The sequence below is a fragment of the Diabrotica virgifera genome, chromosome 5, assembly GCF_917563875.1.
Source record: "Diabrotica virgifera virgifera chromosome 5, PGI_DIABVI_V3a".
NCBI lineage: Eukaryota > Metazoa > Arthropoda > Insecta > Coleoptera > Chrysomelidae > Diabrotica > Diabrotica virgifera.
The window spans coordinates 156,996,557-157,019,152 of record NC_065447.1 but is presented as its reverse complement, the minus strand read 5'-3'; the positions used below and the strand labels follow the sequence as shown (position 1 = coordinate 157,019,152).

Sequence of the window (22,596 nt, the reverse complement as noted above, 5' to 3'; positions counted from 1 at the left end):
AATCGAAAAATAAAACTCTCCAGCTGACATTCTAACAAAACAAGAATTGTCAAGTCGCCAAATCACATTTTCCATACTATGCAATGTTTGTTAATTTGTTACATTATTGCATATTCAGTTATAAAGACTATGTTTAACCATTTATTTATCTCTAATAAATTAAAATATATCAAATAAATAAATAAAATAAATAGGTAAATAAATAAATAAAATACTTAATATTTCAAAGATAAAAAAATAAACAAATAATAACGATTGAAGATAAAATATGCAATATTTCTGTCCATGAGTATATAATAGGCCTGGATCACGCGTACAAAAAAAGGTAGAACAGATTAAAAATTTGGAACATCAGACTACAAAATCGTTCCTTGTATTTTGTCGAACACAACTTCAAATTGATTTATTACCATTTCATTAAAGTCCTAGTCCAACACGAAGAACATGTTAAGTGACAGGAATTATATTGGTGATAAATTTAATAGCAGTCTGATTTTTGCATGAGAGTTTAATGAAACGGTAACAAATCAACTGGAAATTTTGTCATAGAAAATACATGGGGCGTTTTCGTAATCTGACGTTCCAAATTTTTAAACTGCCACAATTAAAACTTTCCATGCTCCAGTGTTCCCGTGCATCAAAGTTTGTCGAACTAGACACCGTTAAGCTATTAACAAATTTTCAGCTTGCTATTAATCAACATTTGTTTGATAAGCGGAATCCAGGCCTATAATATATAGCTAACTAATCACAAAATTGGAACAGTTGGGATCAAAATTCATTCAGCGGTGAATTTTATCCTCAGCACATTTAAGTTCTCTAGCTGAAATTCTTAGCAAATAATTTTCTTACAAGCCTTTTTGTTAAATTCTAAATTCTTGTTTTTTGTTCGACAAGAAAAGGAGGTACAAATGTGGGCTAAATCAGGGCCGGACTGGCTCAAAAAAAGGCGCCGATCTTAACTCTATACTCTAGACGAAGAGCGCCAGACACCCCTCCTAAATGTTTTAAACTCAACTTTTTGAAATCCTAAGGTTTAAAACAGACGAACCACTCTGCAGTGCTTCTCTGTGGCGCCACAAAGTAGCTTCCGATGATTAGCCGTAAATTCTTATGTAAATTAAATGTGCCATTCCAGATGAGCGACAGTGACTGGCCACGGTCGCCGATCCTCGTGACTGTACAAAATCATTGAGGCTACAAAATCGCCTGTTTTAGCAACTTTGTGAATCCACAAAGTAGCGCTGCAGAGTGGTTCGTCTGTTTTAAACCTAAGGTTAAAATCAGACGAACCACTCTGCAGCGCTACTCACAGAATAGCTTCCGATGCTTAGCAGTTAATTCTGATGTAGTTAAACGTACGTGTCCTTCTACACGAGCGACAGTGGCTGGCCACTGTTGCCGATCCTCCCCACTGTGGCGTCCATTACAAAATCATTCTTCTTCTTCTTCTTCTTCTTCTTCTTCTTCTTCTTCTTCTTCTTCTTCTTCTTCTTCTTCTTCTTATTCTTCTTCTTCTTCTCCTTCTTCTTCTTCTTCTTCTTGTTCTTTTTGTATAGACATGACTCTGTCTGTTTTTTCAATGTGCCTCTAGTAAGTTGTCGTTCCATGCATAGCTTTCGTGGTGTTACCACTGATCGTCTTCCTATTGGGGAACGCTCTCTCGCTGTCCTGATTACACTATTTCTTGTCATTTCGGCTTATATGGTCATTCCATTCTATTCTTCTGTTTCTTACCCAATTATTAATGTTGTACACCTTGCATCCCCGTCGTATATCCGTACTTCTAGCTCTGTCCCATAGAGTCTTACCATCGATTTTTCGGAGGGTTTTCATCTCCGCTGTTTCGAGCAATATTTTTGTCCTCTCTGTGTCGGGTTGTGTTTCTGTCGCTTATGTCATTATTGGTCTGATGACTGTTTTGTCAATTCTGCCTTTCATTTCTTTTCCGATATGTTTATTTCTCCATATTGTGTCATTCAGGCAACCTGCGGCTCTATTTGCTCTATTCACTTGATCTTCCACTTCTGTTTCGAGCCTTCCGTAGCTAGATAGTGTGATGCCTAGATACTTAAACTCCATCACTTTTTCTATTATCTGACCCTCTAGCTCCAATTTACATCTTATTGGATTTGCTATTATAACCATGCATTTTGTCTTTTTTGGGGAAATTAACATGTTAAATTTTCTGGCGGTTGTGTTAAATTGGTGCGGCATACGTTGTAAATCAACTTCACTTTGAGAGATTAGTATTGCATCGTCTGTATAGCAGAATATTTTAAGTTGTTTTTCTCCCACTTGGTATCCTTTTTTAGTTCTTACTTTTTTTTATTATTTCATCCATGATCAGGTTGAACAATAATGGACTTAAGGAATCCCCCTGTCTTGTCCCATTGCCTGCTTCAATTGGGTGAGTTAGTCCATCTTATACTTTTACTTTTATTGTGTTGTTCTGGTAGATGTTTTCGATCGTTTTAAGTATTCCTAGAGGTACCTCTCTTGAATACAACAAATGGATAACGTCCTTTAATTTGACCCTGTCAAATGCTTTCTTAAGGTCGACGAAACATAAATTTGCCGGTTTGTTGTATTCTACCGATTTCTCTTGAACTTGCCTTATTATAAATATAGCGTCAGTGCATGATCTTCCCGACCTAAAACCTTGTTGTTCTTCTGCTAATGTTATAACTTCATTTAATTTGTTTGTTATCACTTTGATTGTTAATTTTATTGTTGTGTTTAATAAGTTAATTCCTCTGTAATTCTCCGGGTCCGATTGTCTTCTTTTTTGAAGAGAGGTATTAGGATGCTTGATCTCCTTTTTTGTGGTATTCTGTTTTGTTCTATTATTTGTTGTATTAGTTTTAATAGTTGTTTGGTCAGATCTTGTCCTCTGTACTTTAGGAGTTCGTTCGATATTCTGTCCTCTCTTGGAGATTTTCTATTTTTAATTTTCTTAATGCTTCCTTTATCTCTCCCTCCTCGATGTTTATTTCTTCGTTGGTCGTAACTTCAGGTGTTGGTGGTTCATTTTCTTCGGCTTTAGCAAATAGAGATCGGAAGTAGTCTGCCCATGTTTCCTTCTGAATGTGTGTCGTTTTCATTAATTCGTTCATCTCCTTTCTTTGTCCTCTGATCATTCTCCATATTTCTTTTTGTGTTCCGTAGAAGTCATGTTCCATCTGTTTTGAGGAACTCTACCAGTGTTACCTTTTTATTTGTCTCACTAAAGTATTCGTTTCGTTTCTGATTCGTTTGTAGTGGTTGTATGCCTGTTGTGTTTGTTGTGCTCTGTATTGTAAATGGCTTTCTTCTTTTCTTCACAACAGATTGGGGCACAAAAATCATTGGGGCTACAAAAATCGACTGTTTCAGCCTCTTTGTGGATCCGCAGCGTTGCGCTGTAGAGTGATTCGTCTTTAAACCTAATGCATCACCCAAGGCAAGGAATTTAACTGTCCCTTATACTCTATTTTAAATTTGGGAGTTTTATTTATTGTTAAAGCATTTGAATTCCTCTTTTGATTACCAGGGATGATATTCATTGTAATTGGTGATAAGTAATGATCTGAATATGAAAACTTTAACATTCAGAATTTCTTTTATGAAATTCTTGGAGACAGTCACATGATGAAGTTGGTATTCACCAAAATTTGCACAGAAAGGACTGAATCCATGTTTCACTCTTTTGTTCGTCAAAAAATTCAATGTACGTCTGTATTTTATGTTTATAATACAGCATTTCTTCAAAATCCATATCTTCTTTAGTTGACTGAAATTAATGCTCACTGCCGTTATTAGAAATACTTTCTCTCATCTTTTCATTTCACTTATTTGATTTAGTTTTATCTTCTTTTACCATTGCCATATATGTTGTAGACTCAGCCATAACCTGCCTTTTTGCTGTTTTTATGAGTTTACTGAATTGGACTGGAGAATTCCCATAAAAGTTTTGTCAACTGTTAAAGCTTGCATGTTGAATGAAATCCTCAGGACGTTATTCTCCATTTCGAGGTGCATCATCATCATTGGCTCTACAACCCATGTTGGGTCTTGGCCTGTTCCAGCATCAGCTTCCATTCCTTCGTACCCTTCGCCTTGGTTTTCCAATTTCGTACTCTTAATACTCGTAAGTCGTCTTCCACCTTGTCCTTAAATCGTGTTCTGGGTCTGTCTCTTCTCCTTACACCATCAGGTCTTTGATTATAAGAGCCGATTTATTTTGATAGACCGACCAACACTAGGCTTATTATACAGGCAATAAAGCCCAAAATTATAGCGTCTACGCCATAATTCGACATTCTAGCGATGTGTCCCGCCCAGTTCCACTTTAGGGTCATAATTCTTTCTACGGCATCCGTCACTTCTGTTCTCCGTCTTATCTCTCTGTTCATAATGCGATCCCTACGAGAAATGCCTAACATTGAGCGTTCCATGGCTCTTTGAGTACCACAAATTTTATTTCTTACTTTCTGGTTGTAAAAGTTTCTGCTCCATATGTAAGTACTGGCTACACACACTGATCAAAGTCTTTTCTTTTGAGGCACATAGGCAGTTCTGACTTAAGGACAAAGCTCAGCTTGCCGAATACCACCCAAGTGAGTCCTATGCGGCGTTAGATCGCACGTTTGATTACCTCTTCCCATGCTTATGTAATGCTCTAAGTACTTATAAGAGTCCGGCCCTCATAGATGCAATTAAAGTGATATAATAATCCCCTTCAGCAAAAGACAACAACTAAACTAAACTAAACGTGAAACCTAGTGGTACTCAGTTTAGATTTATTATGACAGCCCGTTTAAAAGCATTATTAAAGCATAACCCTTATTTGCACCTTCTCTAATATTTAACATTACCTACCTGGATTTATAAGTTAGGTTAGGTTATAATACAAATATTTAACCATACCTGAATTTTTAGGAGAAAAATTAAATGACGCTGAAGTAGATGAAGTTTTTGAACAATGTCTGGATGAAGAGAATGATGATGGGGAAATTCCTTATATACGTAAGTTTTATAATAATATTAGTTCTATTATAAATAATAAAAAATATAGAATATTAATTATTAAGACTAAGTTTAGACGCAACTAATGTAGCACTGATGGCATATAAGATGGCAGAATCAATTTCTCTCTTCAATCCTGACCAACCGGAGCGAGTGTAGTGGTCGACGTGTAGTCGTGTATTGTCCGTCTCCACAGATTTCTGTCTTTGGTCATTTTTTTAACTCATGCATAGGTCTTTTGCATATTTCTGTAATTTGATTGATTCGTCTTGATGGGGATCTTCCTCTTGATGTTCGGCCTTCCGACTTTACTTTTATAATGAGTCTTTCAATGTTTTCTGTGTTTGCTCTCATAACATGTCCAAAATATTTTAATTGTTGGAGATGGACTTTACTGGAGAGTCGTTGGCTAACTTTTAGCTCTCTTAAAATTGAATTATTTGTCCTATACGGTCGGTCTAAGGAATTTATAATATTCATCTCTAACAGATGATGATTAACTTTGTCGATCAGATTAGCCAAGCGGACTGAGGCGCACGATTGAAAAAAACTAGTGGATATGCGGTCGAGGCGATCGAGGTTAGTGCCCCAGCCCGGTGAATAGAAAAATAAAAAGGCTGACGTCGTAATCTAAAATTCTAAAAAGAATCTACGACTTGGTCTGGTCTGGAATAAGCTGGGCCTAGATTCCGTGCACTGTAGATATCTACATGTTGCTTTCTATCGATATTTGAATATCAAAATATTTGAATTTTTAGCTTTAATTGAATTATTTTCTATTTTTGCTAGGTTATACTCTAATTGATAAACTAGAGCAAAACTAGAAAATAATTCAATTAAAGCTAAAAATTCATATATTTGATATTCAAATATCGACAGAAAGCGACATGTAGATATCTACAGTGCACGGAATCTAGGCCCTGGTGTCTGATCGGTCTATGGAGGAGCGGTAAGGCAAGGGATAAGGGCTTGCGGCTCGGTGACACTCCTCCATAGATCCCTACCGGAAGGGCGTTGACGCCTAAAAACGGTATATACACACATCTCCAACAGAACATTTCAGTGGCGTATATCTTTCTTCTTTCCGATTGTCGCAGGGTTCAAGATTCACATCGGCAGGTCAGTATTGGGAACATTAAGCAGTTGATCAACCTCATCTTTAACCTCATCCTGAAAGTTAACAGTCCTTCCATATTGTGGTAATTTTTGCTGTGGCAACTTTTGCTAGACCACATCTACGTTTTATTTCTTCCTGTAGTGGCCCTGTGTTTGTGATCATGATCAATGATCCCAGATATAAGTATGAGCTCACAACCTCAAACCGGTCAATAATTGTGGTTATGTGTGGATGATTGTTATGTATCTACTATTACGATCTTTGTATTTGATACATTTAATTGCAGACCAAATATTTGACCTTCGTTTTCGACCAATCGTATGAGATGAATCAGCTCTACTTAACTATTTGCAAGAAGTGCTGTGTCATCTGCGAAACGTAGGTTGTTTAATCTAAGAACATTTATTGAAAGGCCCTTTTCCCTTCCTTCAAGTACTCTTCTCAGAATACGCTCCCTATATATTTTGAATAATTGTGGAGATAGTATACATCCTTGTCTGACACCCCGTTCTGGATTATATTCATTTGATAGTGTGTCAAGCACTTTAACTGATCCATTAGTCTGTTTGTATAGTTCAGTTATGAGCGAAATAAAGTGTTGTGGTACGCCTAGTTCTTTTAGTATTCGCTTAAATGTCTCCACTTGACCCCGTCGAACTCTTTACGATAATCTATAAAGCATATGCACAATGGAATATTGAATTCTCTAATTTTTTTCAATTATCTATCTTATATTTAACAGTTGTTCTCGAGTACCTCTACCTTTGGTAAATCCAATTTGCTCTTGGGGAATTTCTCTTTGAAGGAATGTTTTTAGTCTCTCATTCTCATTGATTATATTATGTAGCATTATCTTGCTGGCACGTGATATAAGAGAAATAGTTCTATAATTGTCGCATTTATGGAAGCTGTAGTAATTTTACGCCGGTTCATTCTGTGGCTTTGAGCATTTATGCTATCATATCTGCACCTGATGTTTTATTATATTTGAGCTTACTGATCGCCAGTGTTACTTCATTTTCAAGTAAATCAGGTTCTTCTTCCACTTCGTCAGGGATTTGGTTAACAAGTTATTGGCGTTGATCATCCTTATATGTATAGGTCCCTGCAATACGATCTCCATGTGTCTGCTATACCTTCTCTGTTTGTTTTCAGCTGATCTAGTCTCAGGATCAATACATATTGGTTAATACTTGCATGTGGTGTTGATATGATTGAATTAATTTTATAACTAACATATCAAAAAAAATTAATACTATTTCATTTCATATACCAAACCATCGAGGAAAATCGTATTTTGCAAAAATTGTAAAATTTATATTTAAATAATGCTGGCTGTAAACAAACTAGAGAAGTTCAATTGGTATAAAATGGATAAAATGGATAACTTCATTAAAAGTACTTATCCGTCTTCTTCTTCTTCTTTATGTGCCGTCTTCTAATCGGAGGTTGGATGTCATCATCACTATCTTTACCCTATCTGCCGCTGCTCTAAAGAGTTCTATGGAACTGCATTTAAACCAGTCCCTTAAATTCTTCAACCATGACACTTTCCTTTTTCCTATACCCTTTCCGCCTCTTATCTTTCCCTGTATTATCAGTCTTAGCATTTTATATCGCTGTACCTCATTACCTATCCGAGATATTGTAACTTTCTTATTTTTATTGTGTTTGCTATTTCGCTTTCTTTACCCATTTCTCACATATGTGTTCGTTTTCATTTTCTTCTAAGTCCATGCTATTCTAAGCATCCTTCTGTAACACCACATTTATCAACCATTTATGTTGGTAGATTTCCTAAATGTATGCTTGTTTGTATGTTTATTTTCTTAGTTATTACATATCATGTATTTGGTCTGTTTTATATTCACTTTTAGTCCATATTCTTCACAGAAACTGCTTGTTTTGTTGAGTAGTAATTGAGTTGTTCAGCAGAGCTTGCCATAATCACGGTGTCATCTGCATGTCTTAAGTTGTTAATAGATCTTCCGTTAATTATTATTCCTTCACATTGAGATAGTGATGCTTCTTCAAAAATGGTTTCACTATATGCATTAAAGGGTAATGGAGACATAATACATCCCTGCCTCTCCTCTTTTGATTTAAAATTCTGGACTGGCTTCGTTATCTATTACAATTTGTGCTCTTTGATTCCAGTGAAGATTAGTTATAATTCGTAAGTACCTTTTGTCTATGTTTTTTGTCTTTAGAATTTGGACTAATTTTTCATGTCTTATTTTGTCAAATGCTTTCTCAAAATCAACGTAACAAACATGCACATCCACATTCATATCTATGCATCTTTGAGCTAACACATTAAAAGCAAATAGCACCTCTCTGTTTCCTAATCCGTTTCTGAACCAAAACTGACTATTATCTATTCCTTCTTCCAGTTTTTTATTTATACGACTATGTATTATTTTCAAGAATAATTTTAGAATGTCACTTATTTGTTATTTATTCACTGCAATCTTTAGCGTTTGTATTTTTAGGGATAGCACAAAAGGTGGAGAGTATGTTTCCTCTTTTGTATACTGTGTTAAACAAGTCTACGATAATGTCTAAGGTTTCATCATTAATCTATGCATTTTAAGCTTTCTATTGGGATTTGGTCTGGATCTACTGCTTTACCATTTTTGCTGTTTTGTAATGCCGATTTAATTTCTTCTTTTAATATCTTTAAAACCATATCATCTTCTACTTCGACTTCCATCTTCTCTGTTCTATTGTCTTTGAACAATAATTCTTTTATGTATTCTGTCCATCTCTTTAATTTTTCGTTAGTACTCAACACATGTTTCTCATTTGTATCTTTTAGTATCGCCGGTTCTCTTTTTCTGTTGTTTTAAGGTGATTCCTTAATTTTTGTATGTGTACTAAAACTATCATGTCTTTTCTGATATCCTTCTATTTCTGCGCATTGTTCTTTTAACCATTGTTCTTTTGCCTGCTTAATTTTAGATTTTATTTGTTTATCCATATTTTGTACATCTGATTATCTTTGTTTTTATGCTGACGTCTTTCTTCCGCCTACTCGTATATAAAAATCATATACAATTCTTCTGCCTAGATTGCTTTCCATGATTTGTGAAAATAATTTGTTTGAGTAATAACAAAATAAGTGATTCCACTTTAAATTTCTAGATCTAAACTAGAAATAAACAAACCAAGACACTTAAATGCTACGAGGAGAACTCCCAAATCATTATTTACAATGTATAAACATTGTAAATCATGATTTGGGCTTAATAATGTATACAGTGCTAGTCAAAAGTCCGTACCCCCCCTCGTATCTTTTGAACGGTTATACCTATAATAGTGAAATTTGGAGATAGGAAATAAACGGACGTAAGCTTCTTAACTAGTCATGACAGGTGACGTAATAGTGACAGATGACTTTACAGCGCCACTGTGACAGATAATTTTAAATGGGACCTTATGGCAAGTGACACCTCGTTTGAAAGGTATTGAAAATACCTAAACAGTCATACTAATATTGTTTAAGTTTAAGCTAATTTTGACGAATTAATGAAATAAATATAAAATTGTAGTTTCATTTAATTAATTCAAAATTCAAAATTCCGCCTATGATTACTTGTCAAAAAGGTTGACGTTGACGTAAAAACTACTAGAGAATCGAAAAACGTCAACTTTTTTGACAAAAAAACTATAGGCGTACATTTGAATTTTTATTAATTAAATGCGAAGCTACAATATTATATTTATTTAATTTATTCACCAAAATCAAAATCAACTAAAACACAAAAAATTAGTATGGCTGAGTAGGTATTTTGAATACCTTTCAAACGAGGTATCACTTGCCATAAGGTCCCATTTAAAATTATCGGTCACAGTGGCTCTGTAACGTCATCTGTCACTATTACGTCACCTGTCATAACTAGTTAAGAAGCTTACGTCAGTTAATTTCCTCCATCCAAATTTCACTATTATAGGTAAAACCGTTCAAAAGATAAGAGGGGGGGTACGGACTTTTGACTAGCACTGTATACACTAAGCATCAAAATTAACGCACCACCTTAAAAATGGGACATTTTTGATATCTCGTATTTCTTAAATTTGTTGTCCGATTTGAGTGATTTTTTTAGTATATTATAGCTTTATTCTTCAACAATATCGATGTAATGATATTATTGCTAAAGAGCTAAGTGTCATTGTATACCGGGTGTAACAATGATAGTGTGTTTTTTCCTCAAAGTTTGGAGTACCCTGTGGTATATTCTGGCATTTATAAAATATTGAAATTTAAACTCAACTGTAGCCTTACGCTTGTTTAACATTTTGCTTTTTTGATTCATTCACTTATGTTGGATAATAAAAAAGTTAGGTACTTTAACAGCTAGCAATGTTATTCATCAATACAGGATGTTTCTAAATAAGTCCGACAAACTTTAAGGGGTAATTCTGCATAAACAGATAATGACAGTTTGCTAAATAAACATATGTCCACAAATGCTTCGTTTCCGAGATACGGGATGTCTAATTTTTTCTTACAGACTGACGATTTATTTATTGCTCTAAAACCGGTTGAGATATGCAAATGAAATTTGGTAGGTTTCAAGAGGTAGTTATTGCGCATTTTTTGACATACAATTAAGAATTTTATATTCACCATTGGCGTGCATACGGGATGTATCTAAAATGTTTATACCCGTATGCACGCCAGTGGTGAATATACAATTGTTAGTTGTTTGTCAAAAAATGCGCAGTAACTACCACTTAAAACCTACCAAATTTCATTTGCATATCTCAACCAGTTTTAGAACAATAAATAAATCGTCAGTTTGTCAGAAACAAATCAACATCCCGTATCTCGGAAACAAAGCATTTGTGGACGTATATTTATAAAGCAAACGGTTATTAGTTTTTCATGCAGAATTACCCCTTAACGTTTGTCGCACTTATTTAGAAACATCCTGTATTGATGAATAACATTGCTAGTTGTTAAAGTACCTAACTTTTTTATTATCCAACATAAGCTAATGAATCAAAAAGCAAAATGTTAAGAAAGCCTAAGGCTACATCAGTTTTAATTTCAATATTTTATATACGCTAGAATACTCCACAGGGTGTTCCAAAAACACACTATCATTGTTACACCCTATATACAATCAAATTTACCTCTTTAGCAATAATATTATTACATCGATATTCTTGAAGAGTAAAGCTGTAATATACTAAAAAAATCACTCAAATCGGACAAAACGTTTAGGAAAAATGAGACATCAAAAATGTCCCTTTTTTAAGGTGGTGGGTTAATTTTGATACTGAGTGTAAATTGTAAATCGTGATTCCTGAGTTCTCCTCGTAACATCCAATGTGTCGGTAAATGGTTTATTTATTTCTAGTGCATCTTTATTGTGATTTTAGTTTAGAATTTCTGTTTATGACTACATTCATTGTAGCATGTAGTTTGCATTATTATTATTTTTATTTCATTACATTCATCTTTTTGTTTTAGCTTTCCTCAGAAGGATGTGCGAGTTGGACCCACCATTGAAACCCAAGAAAAAATAAAGAAAGAAATAAGTTTTCCTATCTGTATATCTGTATGTTTCCGCTTGTATTATATGCTTATATCTAAAAACTCTGATCTATTATGTATTATATGCTTACATATAAATAAACTCTGAACTTTCGCAAATAATTATCTACTAATTTTTGTGTTTATTTCTGCTTTTTCTAATCTCTTTACTCTAACTACTTTAGAATTTTTGAAAATAGATGAGATATTTATAGTTTTACATAATATAAATATAATTTTGTATTATTAAATAATCCGCTCGAAAACAATAAGGAAAGCTTAAGAAACCAACGAAATTAATCAATATACAGGGTGATTTATTAAGAATGTCCAATCACTGAGTTGTGGATTCTAGACTCTAAATCACTTAAATAAAATGTGGGTCCTTACTAAGTTACTGAAGGTGTTTTATTTAAAAATTCAAAAACTGTTTGTACCAAGGACTTTAAAACTATTAAAAATATCGTTGTCATATTTGACAGCATGTGTAAGTACTCCACAGCCTACTGAATTATGATAAATAACCGTTTCTGGCTACTACCGGAGGCGTATGACAGGGGACAGTGAATAGTAGTTGACCCTCCCAAATTCTACGCCACTGGCAGAATTACTATTTTAGCGCAATTTTTGGATTCTCCAATCCTTTCTATGTAAACAATATTATGCTCTTCGTTCATAACAATAAAGCCATTAGTTTTCGGTATATTTGAAATTAAAAATCAAACGGCACAGTTATTTTGATTAGTGCATTGTGTCGCTGCAGTTTTAACTTCAAGTATCTCGAAAGCTAAGGATTTTATCGTTACGAATGTAGAGGATGCTATTTACATAGAAAGTATCAATTGTAGGGTAGAAAACTTACGCTAACATAGCAATTCCGTCAGTGGCGTAGAATTTGAGGCTTAACCATTCACTTTTCCTTGTCCTACGTCTCTGGTAGTAGACAGAAACGTTTATTTCAAATAATTTAGTAGCTTGTAGAGTACTTATACTTTCTGTCAAGTGTGATAAGTACATGTCAAATAGTTTTAAAGTAATGTGTCCAAATTATTTTTAAATAAAATACCCTGTTACTCAGTAACGAGCCACATTTTGTTTAAGTGTTTTGGGTTAAATCTTAATATTTTGAGGTCTAGAATCAACAACTTAGATATTGGCATTCTTAACGAATCACTCTGTATATGGTAACTTAGGTGGATTAGAGTTAGATGGAATCTGGATCAAAATAGAGTATCTATTTATAAAATATATCATCATCATCATCATCATCATCATCATCATTATCACAGCTTGTAGCGTCAACTGCTGAACATAAGCCTCAGTTGTCTTCAGTGTCCAATATCTTGTGCTGTGTAAGTACAGTGCATTGTAACGCTGTTTATATTATTCGTTCACCATGACGAAAGTCTTTTCCTACCTGTATGTATATGTCTGCAATCTGAATATTCTTAACTACAGACGAAGCGAAAAACTAAAACTTAAGTTCACAAAGGAACACAACATTTACATAATGAATACTGCTTTTAATATACAGTGAGGACGTTTGAGTTGGAATAAATTAATTTTCTTGAGAATAGGCGACTCTAGCGATAAATCCCGAAACAGGTCGATTTTTATTTTTAAATTATATTGTTTTGGCATATTTATCATACTAACGACGTCATCCATCTGGGCGTGATGACGCAATCGATGATTTTTTTAAATGGGAATAGTGGTCGTGTGGTAGCCCATTTGAAAGGTTATTCAATTCTCTATTCAAGAATATAAACATTAACATAATTCTTTATACAGGGTGCCCAAAAAAATTTATTGAATGAAATTAATTGAGACAAGAAGAAGAATGTATGTAATTTATTTAATGCAAAATACATTTTACTGCTGTCAGAAAACAGAAAAAAAAATGTTATTTTGAAAGATAAACATTGCTTTTCGCTTAAATTAAACGTTCAAACTACTAAGAGGCAGGTGGGTGTCAGATTTAATATTGAATTTAAGCGAAAAAGAATATTGATTTATGAAATAAACATTGTTTACGGTTTTAGGACAACAGTAAAATTTATTTCGACTTAAATAATTTATATACATTCTTCTTTTTATCTCAATTAATTTAATTAAAAAATTGTTTTGGGTACCCTGTATAAATAATTATGTTAATAAAAGAAACTGAGTGTTCAATCTAATAGCACATAAAACAACATCTAAAAATGTTACTCTACATCCTACCAGATTGAAAACAATGGAAACCTTTTCTGGTAACACCTCCGAGGCTTCTACAATTTGCAAGCCATAACGGATGCTGAGACTAAGGAAGATGAGGGAATTTTACAATTTATAATTCACGTCCCATCTGCTCAGCGCGGTAAAGTTCCAACGAGAATGATTCCCTTCGTACTCCAATCAGAGTAAACATGTAAATCAAAAATGAATACCCATTTTCAATTCCGTTGCAACACGAAACTACAGCCGCATCATTATTCCAGTTCAATCAGAGAGTGCAGCAAGCACCTCTACCGGTTTCGAAACTTATTAGTCTCTCATCAGGAGGCACACATGCTGCTCTCTCTGACCCAACTAGAAGAAACCCCGGCGTGCAGTCACGGATTGCAACGAACGAAATGGCAGGGATGCCCTAGCGGCAACTGCTAGCAAAATAAACTGAGTGTTCAATCTAATAGCACATAAAACAACATCAAAAAATGTTACTCTACATCCTACCAGATTGAAAACAATGGGAACCTTCTCTGGTAACACCTCCGAGGCTTCTACAATTTGCAAGCCATAACGGATGCTGAGACTAAGGAAGATGATAAAATTCCCTCATCTTGTACCAAATTGATACCAATTTGGTACCAGGTAGCAAATTGAAAATAAAATGTGACAACTGTCAGATTTAACTAAAACGTCATGTTAGAATAAATGTCACAAATGTGTATTATCACGGACTTACCGTTTTTTCTATAGTTTGTGACGCACTGAAAAATGGTCATGATAAGGAGAATACAATACTAATTTGCGTTGATTTTTTTTTTATTTAGAAATAACCGCATTAACCACGAAGGTCATCAGCGGGGTAACGAGAATACAATTAATAAGTTTACAAAAGTATGAAATTGTGTACAATTAAATCTTACTTGCTAGGTTACATTTATTAAGGAATTGAAAAAGAGGTTTACAGTCGGTTTGCAGGTTAAGAATGTCTTTCATATTGTTTGAATATCCAGATATAGATTGTTTGTAAGCGGCAAATTCATCACATTCTGTTAGCACATGTTTTACTGATACTGGTATATTACACCTTCTGCATTTTGGTGCTTCGGTATGGGTAATGAGATGCTCATGAGTAAGTTTACAGTGTCCTAACCGAAGACGAGATAAGATGACTTGGTTCGATCTGTTGGTTGTATGTGGATTCCATGGACCAGTATCTTCTTTAACGTCTCTTAACTTGCTCGTGGATGTTTTCCATTTTTCATTCCATAAATTGAGAGTCATTGATTTTAGTAATTGTTTTGTATCTGCGGCTGGAATTGATTGTTCTGCCAACGTTGGTAATTGCGCAGCTGTGTAAGCCCAACGATCAGCGTTTTCATTTCCCTCGATTCCAGAATGAGAGGGAACCCATAGAAAAACTATTTTTGAGTCTGTTTGATGTAGACTGTGTAATATTTCTTTGATTAATATGACTATAGGATTTTTCGTGAAGGTTTGTTGTATGAGTCTCAGTGAATTGAGTGAGTCAGATATTATTAAGGAGTGTTTGGTTTGTGCATTGGAAATGTGCTTCAACGCTTGTAATATGGCATAAAGTTCACCATTTAAGATGCTGTAGGAGCTGGGAAGCTTAAATAAATATTTGGTTTCATTGTTTATGTATACTGCTGCTCCTACACCTTGGGAAGACTTAGACGAATCAGTGAATAAGTGGGTATAATTTTTATATTTTGCGACTATTTGTTTATAATTTTGATATATAAGACGTGGATTGGTATCGTATTTATTATATTTCGTCAATTGGGTGTTTACATGTGGGGTTCTGATAATCCATGGAGGAATGCTGTGTTCATTCATTAACCACGTTCTGGGGAAATTTTGGAGATTTAACGTTGATATATACCGGTGAATTCTAACATAAAAGGGTGGTGGAGAGGTGCTATGTTGAAAAGTTAATTTGAAACGATTACAGAACGTGTTTTTGTGAGCAGGAATTGATGGTATTGATGCTATTCTGGAGGCATAGGATAAACTAAGAATTTGTCGTCTGAAAGATAGAGCTGGTTCGCCCAGTTCGCAGTATAGGCTTTCTACAGGCGTTGTCCTGTAAGCCCCTAGAATTATTCTTATTGCGGTGTTGTGTATAGTATCTAAGCATTTTAATATTGAAGAGCGAGCAGATGTGTATACAATACATCCATAATCAATTTTTGATCGAATAAGGCTTCTGTATATTTTTAGCAGCATTAGACCATCAGATCCCCAAGACTTGTTTGCTAAGCATCTTAATAAATTTAAGCCCTTTTGACCAGAAAGAGTTAGTGTTTTAATATGATTTTTCCACGACAGACGTTCGTCGAATATCATGCCCAGAAAATGTATGTGTGGAGTATAGCTTAGTTTCTGGTTGTATAGGAATATTGATGGTCGATGCTGCTCTGGTATGTTTCTTTTTGAGAATAATATGCAATTTGTTTTGTTTGGGGAGAAATTGTACCCAGACATTATAGACCAACGTTCGAAGGATGTTATGCATTGCTGAAGGCTTTGAGCCATGGTGCTAAGACATCTTCCCTTGATAAACACGATCATGTCATCTGCGTAAAGTCTGGCTACAACTGGTTTCTTTAAATCTTTTAAGACATCATTCATAGCAATTAAAAATAAAGTTGGGCTGAGAATTGATCCTTGTGGTGTGCCGTTTAATTGTTTCTTGGTTGATGATATTGTTCCAGAAATTCGGACTTGGAATTCTCTTTGAGATAAAAAATTGCGTATGAAATTTATTATATTGCCTTTCAATCCCCAGTGATGTAGTTTATTTAGAAGGATTTTATGGCATGTAGAATCAAAGGCTTTATTAATGTCAAAATAAATTGCTAGACATTTATCTTTAGTAGCAAATGCTTCGTGAATATGACTTTCTAGGTCAATAATGTTATCAAGTGTGCTTCTAGATGGTCGAAATCCGGATTGTTCGGGAATTAATAATTTGTGAGTTTCCAAAAACCATATTAGTCTCTTGTTGATTATTTTTTCTAGCAATTTACTCATGGAGCAGGTTAGGGAGATTGGCCTGTAAGATTCAGGCAAGAGTGAAGATTTGTTAGATTTAAGTATGGGGATGATTGTTGCTTTCTTCCAGATTAAGGGGAAGTCACTATTATTCCACATGTGATTAAAGATATTAAGCAGGATTTGTTTCGCCGTTTCTGGGAGATTTTTTAGAAAAACTGGAGGGATGTCATCGGGACCAGAAGAACTGTCTTTTAGTGATGAGAGAGATTCCTCCATTTCTTCTTTTGTCAGTGGCTTGTTTAGAGAATTAAGGTTTTCCAGCTCTTTGAATGCTTGTTAATGTTATCATTAGTTATATTTCTGTTTATGGAAAGCTTATGATAATAGTCTGCGAATGCTTCACCTATTTCTTTTGTTTGGTTTATTCGTTTGCCGTCATAAACTAATGCTTTAATGACATGGTAAGTTTTGTTTCCATAAATACCTTGTATCTTCCTCCATGCCGATGATATTGTAGTGTTTCTGTTTATGCTTCCTACGAACTTCTTCCATGACTCTTTTTTACTTTTGTTGGTAATATATCTTGCTTTTGCCCTATGTTTTTTGTATTCAATTATACTTGTTGCGGTTTTCTCCCTCCTACATCTATTTAGAGCAGATTTGCTGTTTTGTATTGCTTCGGCACATTCGTCATTCCACCAAGGCACAGGTTTAAATTTCTTGATATGTTTTGTTTTTCCTATTGAAAAAAGTGAAAACTCGTTATTTATACCCCGTTTAGGCTTAAGCTTCTTCAGGGTGAAGGATCCTCCTTTTCAGGAGTGTGGGGAGATTGCGTAAGCTTTTGAATGTTAGGTGATGTGTGGAGAGGCAAAGTTGCCAGTGGATGGGGTTAGAAGGTGGTTTTAGCTCAGAAGCTGTGGAAGCGAAAGATAGAAGTTGCCGTAGCCCAGTAAAGCGTCCAGTCAGTCAAGGGGGGTTCCAAATCTGTCACCATAGAGGAACGGCTCTTAGATCAGCGTGTGGGGATGCAGCTTAGTTATCTGCGATACATTAAGGGAGTTTGTTCTGGAATTTCGTAGTACTCATCGGGTAGTTCGTTTCTGGCCATTTGTAGAAGATTGGCCGGAGGGAATGGAACTTTGTTTTTGGGGGTCCCGGTGAGTATGTGACCTTGCCGATTGCAAGGGGTAGTTAGGACATATTTTGCTCTGTGATTGTTACCATTAATCGTACGAATGACGTATTTGTTGCTGAGAGAACGTATTCTCTCGTTGATAGGGGTCATTTTTGCGAGAGGGTGTACCAATACCGACGGATATCTCCAGTGCCTCCTGAGGCACTTTCTAAGAATTCTACGTTCGCATGCGAGGATTTTATTGGTATGTATTTGATTTAGCGAGGCATAGAGGAGCGCCCTGTAGTCGATAATGGGCCTTATGTAGGTTTTATAGGTGTGTAGGAGAGTCTTGCTAGATGTGCCTCCAAACGTTCCAGATAATGCTCCAAGGAGTTTAGCTCTGTTTCTTACCTTGTTTAAGGTGTGTTGAATGTCGGTGTTCCAGTTGAGCGTCCTGCTAAAATGGACTCCCAAGTAGACCACCGACGGGCGATATTCAAGAGCCTCTCCTTGAAGGGTTATTCTGGCCCTTTCGTTTCTAGGACTATGAGGGTGTCTGAAGGCTATCATTTTTCCTATTGAAAATTCAGAGGCTTTTATGATTATTTCGTTAAGTTGAGTTACTGCTGTATTTGCGTCCTTCCACTCATTAATTTTGTATATGTTATTCTCAATGGTTTTTGAGAAAGAGCTCCAGTCGGCTTTCTTTATTTTCCATTTCTGATGGATACTATCTCCGTTTGATATTTTGTCTTTTATAATTGAATTCGTTAATTTTATAGGAAAGTGGTCACTGCCTAGTAAGTCATCCATAACTCTCCATTCAAGGTAAGGACTAATAGTTGGGCTACATAATGAAAGATCGATGCAAGAAGAATTGCCAGTAGCTATATTGAATCTAGTATTGCTGCCATCATTCAGTAAACTTATGTTGATGGTATTGAATATGTTTGATAGAATTCGTCCCCTTCTGTCTGTTTTTTGAGAACCCAAGGAGTAATTGTGGGCATTAAAATCTCCTAGAAGAATGAAAGGAGTTGGAAGTTGATTAACTAGAGACTCCAGTTCATCCTCAATTAAATAATGGTCAGGAGGAATGTATCTGTTGCAGATGGTGTAATTTAGTTGTGCTTTAATTTTTACGGCTATCGCTTCTAGGTTTGTATTTATTCTAATTTGTGTTGCTTGTAGATTCTTTGAGACGTAAATGGCTACGCCGCCACTCGCAACTTGTACATTTCGGTTTTTAACGAATTCATTGTATCCCCTCATTTTGTGGACATTTTCGTCTCGGAAGTGAGTTTCTTGTAGACACAATATGTCCAGAGAATGGAAGGCTATGATATGCTGTAGCATATTTAAACGGGTATAGTACCCATTTAAGTTCCACTGGAGTAATGACTCGAATGTATTTATTGGGTATCTTGAGATGTATTTGAGATATCAGATTGGGTATCACTTAAATCTTGGGATTGCTTTAGTAATTTCTTTTTTAGCCTTGTGACACGAGTTTTTAGTTTCTTAGTGTTTGCGTAAGTATGAAGTTCTTCTAACATATCTATTAGTTTTGGAATATCTTCTGTGAAGTCTTCCGCAATGCTAAGAACATCCCTCGATCCGTATGTATTTTCTAGGAGCTGTTTAAGCTGATGGCTGTTGATTATGAAGTGAGGAGAATGAGAGTCGATATAGTTTATAATAGATTCAGTAAGTTCTATTTCTTGATCTGATGTATTAGATTTGGGTTTTTTGTTTTTCTGAACGACTGTTTGGGGAAGAGAGAAGGTAGAAGTATTGGGTGGCATTTGTTCTTCTGGAGTGGCTGGGGTCATATCTTCAGCTGTTCGTTTTGTTGCGGATGAAGTTGTTGACTTAGTAGTTTTGTCCGAGGTTGGGATATTTTCAGATTGAGCAGTGTGATCTGGATTTGTTACCAGATTGGATGTGATCAAAGCAGTATTGGCGACTTTTGCACAATTTTCTACTACTGAGGAACTTTCGGGTAGAATATTATTTATTGAGTGGGAATTTAAGTCATTAGGAGATGTTTCATCCGGTTGAGATATTGACGAGATTGGAACATTATGTGTGGGTTGTGATGATTGTTGGGAATGTGGGTTAATTTTGCCCGAAGGGCATTGGGATGCAACATGACCCGATAATTTGCAGGTGAAGCAGCGTTGACTGTCTAGGGCTAAAAAGATATGATAGATTATCATGTGTTATTTCTAAGAATTCGGGTATGGTAATATCTGGGGAATGAGCGATATACACCTGTCTTCTGAAGCTGAGTATGTGTGGGTATTCTGGATTTGATGCACCTATTCTAAGAAAGTTTATTGGAGAAACTAATTTTAATCCAATATTTTCCAGTAAGATTACAAGAGTTTCGTGTGGGATCGTTGGGCTTACATTCGATAATACTAGTCTGTTTGCTGGTGAAATTAGACGTCTTGCTTTGATGACTTCATTATTGACAACAATTTGACCATGATTAGTTAAAAACTCATCAACCAGTGATTTATTGGTTAGATAAACACATATTCTGTTGTGTGAAATTCTGCTACAGAAAATGATGTTTATTGGTTTTACCAGAGGTCCCAATTGGAGAAGAAAATCTTGAAGTTTTGATCCCTGAATGGAGCTGAAGATAAGTGCCTGGTCTTTGTTAGGATACTTGTAGATATTATTTGAGACAGTGCTTGCATAAGATGTGTTGGAGGTATTCATATTATTTAAATTATTATCTGGGTGAGTGTTGGTGGATGAAGATTGATTTGTAAATGTTGGTTGTGACATTTTATTTAAAATATTCAAATTTGCTAAGTTATTTTGTTAAATATAATTATTGTCCAAAACATTTTTCCCAGGCCGACCCTGCCTTTTGTTGTTAAAAATTCTTTATTTCGCTAGGCGAGTTTTTACTAGCTAATTACTTTTCAGTCTTGTGTATCTGATATCTAACCTCAATCAGCCTAACAAAAATCGTCTGGATGCAGTTAATATTAAAAATTTACTCACAGTTGCTGTTCTTGGTATTTTATGTCACTGCACTAGTAAAACTTAACTATTAAAAGGCTTTTATTTAGCGGTAATTTGTTTAAATCGACCGTAAATTATAAAACGTGTGTTTACAAACAGGTCTCACAAACAAGTCCTTTGCGTTGATTAATGCACAATTATATACAATTATCTTTGAAAGAACTAGAGATTTCATGAGCAGTATCCCTGGGCAAGCATTTTATAACTGGATTGTAAGTTTTCGAAATATTCTCTTTACCTTCGTCAAAGATTAAAAACATTGAGTGCTAACGCTTGAGATTCTTTAAGGTGCTTTATATTTAACATTACAACATAAGTGTGAACACTATATTCTTCTTACATGTTTTTTGTATTAATCTAGTCCGTACTGTGTGTGATATTATTATTTAAAAACTGTATAAATTGTCTGCAAAAACTACTGCGTTGTCATCATATACTTACTTACTTACTTAGTCCTAAGCCTTTCTACCTTTAGGTGTAAGGCTGGTGGAGTTGAGTTTGGCATTGTAGTCTCCATGCTTTCCGATCTTGCGTTAGGTTTCTTGCACTTTCCAATGTCAATCCCTTCTTCTCGACTTCTTTCCTGATTTCATCTACCCACATAACTCTTGGTCTTCCTCTTTTGTTTTTCCCCTCCACTCTCGTTTCGAACACTCGTTTTGTAAGCCTCTCGTTCGACATTCTACACACGTGCCCGAACCATCTTAGTTGCCCCTCCACTATTTTTTCATTGATTGGTTCCAGTTTTAGGTTTTGTCTAATTGTTTCGTTTCCTATTTTGTCTGTCCTCTTTCTGTTTGCTATTTTCCTCAGGAATCTCATTTCCATAGCATTGACTCTGGATTTTTGTCTCCACGTCAATGTCCATGTCTCGCTGCTATACATGATTGTTGGTCTAACTACTGATTTAACGACTGCCGTTTTTACTTTCTCCGGTATCTCTTTTTTCCCCAAAAATGTTGTTTTCATAGCGTTAAATAAGCTTCCTGTTCGTCCCATTCTTTCGTTTATTTCCATGTCTTGTTTACCATTTGCTTCGATTATTACTCCTAGGTATTTAAAATATTCCACTTGCTCTAGTTGTTTCCCGTCTAATTCTATTACGTGTGTATTCCTCGTATTTGAAATTATCATTGTTTTTGTTTTCTCTGTATTAATTTTCATATTTATGTTTGATAGTTCTTCTTCTAGAATTTCAAGATTGTTCTGTAAGTCTTCTCTGGTTTCTGCTATCAATACCATGTCGTCTGCAAATAGTAGCTCCGATAGTTGAGTCCGTTTCATTTGCCAGTATCCTAATGTTAGTTTTTTCATTCTTCTCTTGGCTTTCTTTATCGCTTCATCCAGTACCACTGAGAATAGCAGTGGACTCAGCACGCATCCCTGTTTGACGCCTTGACTTGTAGTAAATTATCTGGATTCCTCGTTATTGGTTCTTATTTTATTTGTATTATTTTTGTACATATCCTTTATTACTTCTATTATGTGTCTGTCGACTCCCCTTTCTTTTAGTGTCTTCCATACGTCATTTCTTCGGAT

The 22,596-nt window shown here is 35.2% G+C and overlaps 1 protein-coding gene across 1 annotated transcript in view; it reads left to right on the top strand.

Moving 5' to 3' along the window:
• LOC114332842 (myosin light chain alkali-like) overlaps window positions 1–11,789 on the top strand; it is a 42,236-nt gene extending 30,447 nt beyond the window's left edge. Inside the window, exons 5-6 of the mRNA XM_028282621.2 lie at window positions 4,921–5,007; window positions 11,604–11,789. Of these exons, the coding sequence (XP_028138422.1) occupies window positions 4,921–5,007; window positions 11,604–11,659 (143 nt within the window). The 3' untranslated portion in view covers window positions 11,660–11,789. The remainder of the gene's footprint in view (window positions 1–4,920; window positions 5,008–11,603) is intronic.
• Window positions 11,790–22,596: the final 10,807 nt, after the last annotated feature.